This window comes from Aureococcus anophagefferens (genome assembly GCF_000186865.1).
Source record: "Aureococcus anophagefferens unplaced genomic scaffold AURANscaffold_1, whole genome shotgun sequence".
NCBI classification, from domain to species: Eukaryota; class Pelagophyceae; order Pelagomonadales; family Pelagomonadaceae; genus Aureococcus; species Aureococcus anophagefferens.
In genome coordinates this window covers 3487941-3490888 of record NW_008705561.1, presented here as the reverse complement: position 1 = coordinate 3490888, position 2948 = coordinate 3487941, and the positions used below count along the sequence as shown (strand labels likewise).

The window sequence follows — 2948 nt, the reverse complement described above, 5'->3', positions numbered from 1 at the left end:
GACCCGGCGGCCACCGCGCGGCCGCGGCGGCGCGCGGCGCCGGGGCCGCCGGGGCCGGCCGCGGCGGCGCGCGGCGCCGGCGGCGCGGCGCCGCCCGCGCGGCGGCAGCTCCAGCTCGAGCGCGAGCGCCTCGCGACGGAGTTCGAGGGCTCGCTCGACGCGGCGCGGCGCGTCGAGGCGAAGATGGAGCACGTGAGCCGCCTCACGAGCGCGTTCTCTTCGCTCGTGTCGGAGCAGGCGGAGACCGTCGCGAACCTCTACGACCTCGTCGAGGAGACCGCGGCGTCCGTCGACAAGTCCGGCGACCAGCTCGCGCGCGCCGCGGCGCGCGCGTCTTCGTTCCCGCGCTTCTTCAATTGCGTCGTCCTCGGCGCCGCCGCCGGGCTCCTCCTGCTTAACGCGCTTCTCCCCTAGGCGGGGCCGGTCCTCCTGGCCTGGAGTGTCTTACTGCTGGGCCGACCCTAGCCGAGACCCAGGGGGCGCCGGTAAAGGCCCCAGGAGTGTCCGACCGGTCGCGACCCCGGGGCCACGCTTCAGTGAGGCCTCTTAGCCTCCTCTTCCAAGGCGTCTTCCAACGCCCACCCAGCTTCGCAGCGACAGGCCTAGCGACGGCAGCACTTGAGGACCGGCGCCACCGGGACCTACCGGGATCCCGGCGGCGATCCGGCGCGATCCGGCGCGATCCCGAGCGATCTCGAGCGATCTCGAGCGATCTTACGCGATCCCGAGCGCTCCCACGCGCTCGGACGCGATCCCGGCGATCCCGATCACGGCGGCGCCGGTCATCACTTGCGGCAGCATTGGGGAAGAGCCGCGGCGCGCGCGTCCGATCCGGCTACGGTTTTTGGGCTGGCATGGAAAGATTGTCAAAGACGGGAAAAGATGGTGTTGCTACTAGAGCATGGGGTTCCCTTGCCCACCTTCTCAGATGGAAAAAACTACCTGCACGAGATACTCGTGGACTGGTTTGCACATGACAACCCTCAAGGCAATTTTCGCGCGGAAGGCAAATTTCGCGCGGGTGACATGCGAGACATAGTTCAAGCTCTCATCGAACATCACCCGTCTCTTGCATCTGAAATGTGGATACAGGAAAACATGGGACGAAGGGAGACCCCCCTGGCAGCGATGCTTCGTTGCTACGCGGCATGGGCGCGGTATCACGATGGTGAAGGTGACAACTACCACATTCTTCAAACCGCGTCCGTGCTCTCCGCGCACGAGTCGACCTACCGCCACGGGCGCGACGATTGAGGAAGTTGCGCTACGCAAAGCCAAGATCTAGCAAGCGCGGCGAATAAAAGTGAGACCAAAGGCCCATGTAGACTAGGCTGCCAGAAGTCCGCAGCCTGCGTCGCGACGCGCGAGCGTTGCCCTGGAAGGCTTCGAGGATGCTTCGGAAAGTTAAGAGACGCCTCTACTACGCGCTAAAGGAGAGGTGCGTCAGGGATTTCGGCAGTGGGCTTCGAGGTCCCTGGGCCACCCGGGCGTCGCCGGGGTCGCGCGGCGAGACCATTCTTGACCGGTCCCCGCCTCCGACGGCACCGGGCGCGTGAAGGGCAGCCCCTACAGGGGCGAGTGGCACTTCCTTCCCCACCCGCACGCTCGCCCGACTGCCAACCCTTCCTCCCCCTTCACCCTCTCACAGCGTGGGTCACTACACACCCGAACGCCACCCCCCCCCCTTTTTTTTTTCTGCGACACCGCTTCGCGCGTCCGCGCGCGAAGCACAAAAACTCCTACAAAAACGCGCGGAGGGCTCGCGCCTATGGGAGCAGGATGTGGCAACACGTTGATCGTTCATGCCGCTCCTCCTCTCGGCGTCGCGCTTCGCGCTCATGTGAGCTGCACGAAGCACCAGACCTTGGCATTGGGCGCCGGGTCGAAAATTACATGGTGCATCCGACCGAAACTATAAAACCAGCGGGCGCCGAGCAGCGCCGCGCCGACAGAAGCGGATTTCACGTCTCTGACAGCACCGTCACGGTAGGTCATGGATCTCATTACGTCACGAGCGTGCAGCGCTCACGCCGCGTCCACTTCCCCAGTCGACTCTCACCGCACACCCCTCCCAGGTCGAAGCGAATATACCTGCCGGAAGGAATCAACAGAGCTTTTCCTACCCGTGCAGGATGACTACCCCCCATCCACTCCTGGCCCCGGAACCCGTCTAGATTAGGGGGGGGGAAATTGATAAGAGCCGCGGACGCCGCCCGCGCTCCTCCTCCACGGTCTGGAGAGCTTCTTCGGCGCCGTCGCCTGAGTCTTCGACGCCTTTGTCGCGCCGCCGCCCGTCTCACGAGGCCATGAGCGGCAAGTCCTACGCGACGCCGGCCTCGGCCTACGCGCCCGTCGTCGTCGGTTCGGTGCCCGTGACGCAGGCCCCGATCGTCGTCGGTTCGGCGCCCGTGGCGCAGGCCCCGATCGTCGTCGGTTCGGCGCCCGTGGCGCAGGCCCCGATCGTCGTCGGTTCGGCGCCCGTGGCGCAGGCGCCGATCGTCGTCGGTTCGGCGCCCGTGGCGCAGGCGCCGATCGTCGTCGGGTCCGTCGTGGCCGCGACGCCCGTCCAGCAGCCGACCGTGGTCACCGTGCCGCAAGGCTGCTTCGGGGGCTCGACGATGCGCGTCCGGGACCCGGCGTCCGGCGCCGAGATGCAGGTGACGATCCCGCCGGGCCTCGCGCCCGGCGCGCAGTTCCAGGTCCAGTTCCCGCCCGCCTACGCCGCGCCGCCGCCGGCGTACGGGAGCCCGCCGGTGCAAGTCCACGGCGTCGTCGTCCACCAGAGCGTCGGCGCCGTCTCGCCGGCGACGAAGCGCTGCCGCGGCTGCGGCGTCCAGTTCGAGCTCGACGCGCGGACGAACCCGGCGAGCGCCGCGGCGTTCCGCTGCAAGAAGTGCCGCGGCTTCAAGCTCAGCTCCTTTTTCTGAGGGCCCCGGCGAGCCCGCGGC

General features: G+C 67.8%; 2 protein-coding genes across 2 annotated transcripts in view; both read left to right on the top strand.

Annotated features, from left to right (window-relative positions):
* The window catches only part of AURANDRAFT_70631 (expressed protein), a gene marked incomplete at both ends in the record, with an annotated part of 1001 nt that extends 587 nt beyond the window's left edge, over window positions 1-414 (top strand). Inside the window, one exon of the mRNA XM_009034250.1 lies at window positions 109-414. Coding sequence (XP_009032498.1) covers window positions 109-414 — 306 coding nt within the window. The remainder of the gene's footprint in view (window positions 1-108) is intronic.
* A 1813-nt stretch (window positions 415-2227) lies between these two features.
* AURANDRAFT_70630 (hypothetical protein) overlaps window positions 2228-2948 on the top strand; it is a gene marked incomplete at both ends in the record, with an annotated part of 4186 nt that continues 3465 nt past the window's right edge. The window contains one exon of the mRNA XM_009034251.1: window positions 2228-2893. Coding sequence (XP_009032499.1) covers window positions 2307-2893 — 587 coding nt within the window. The remainder of the gene's footprint in view (window positions 2894-2948) is intronic.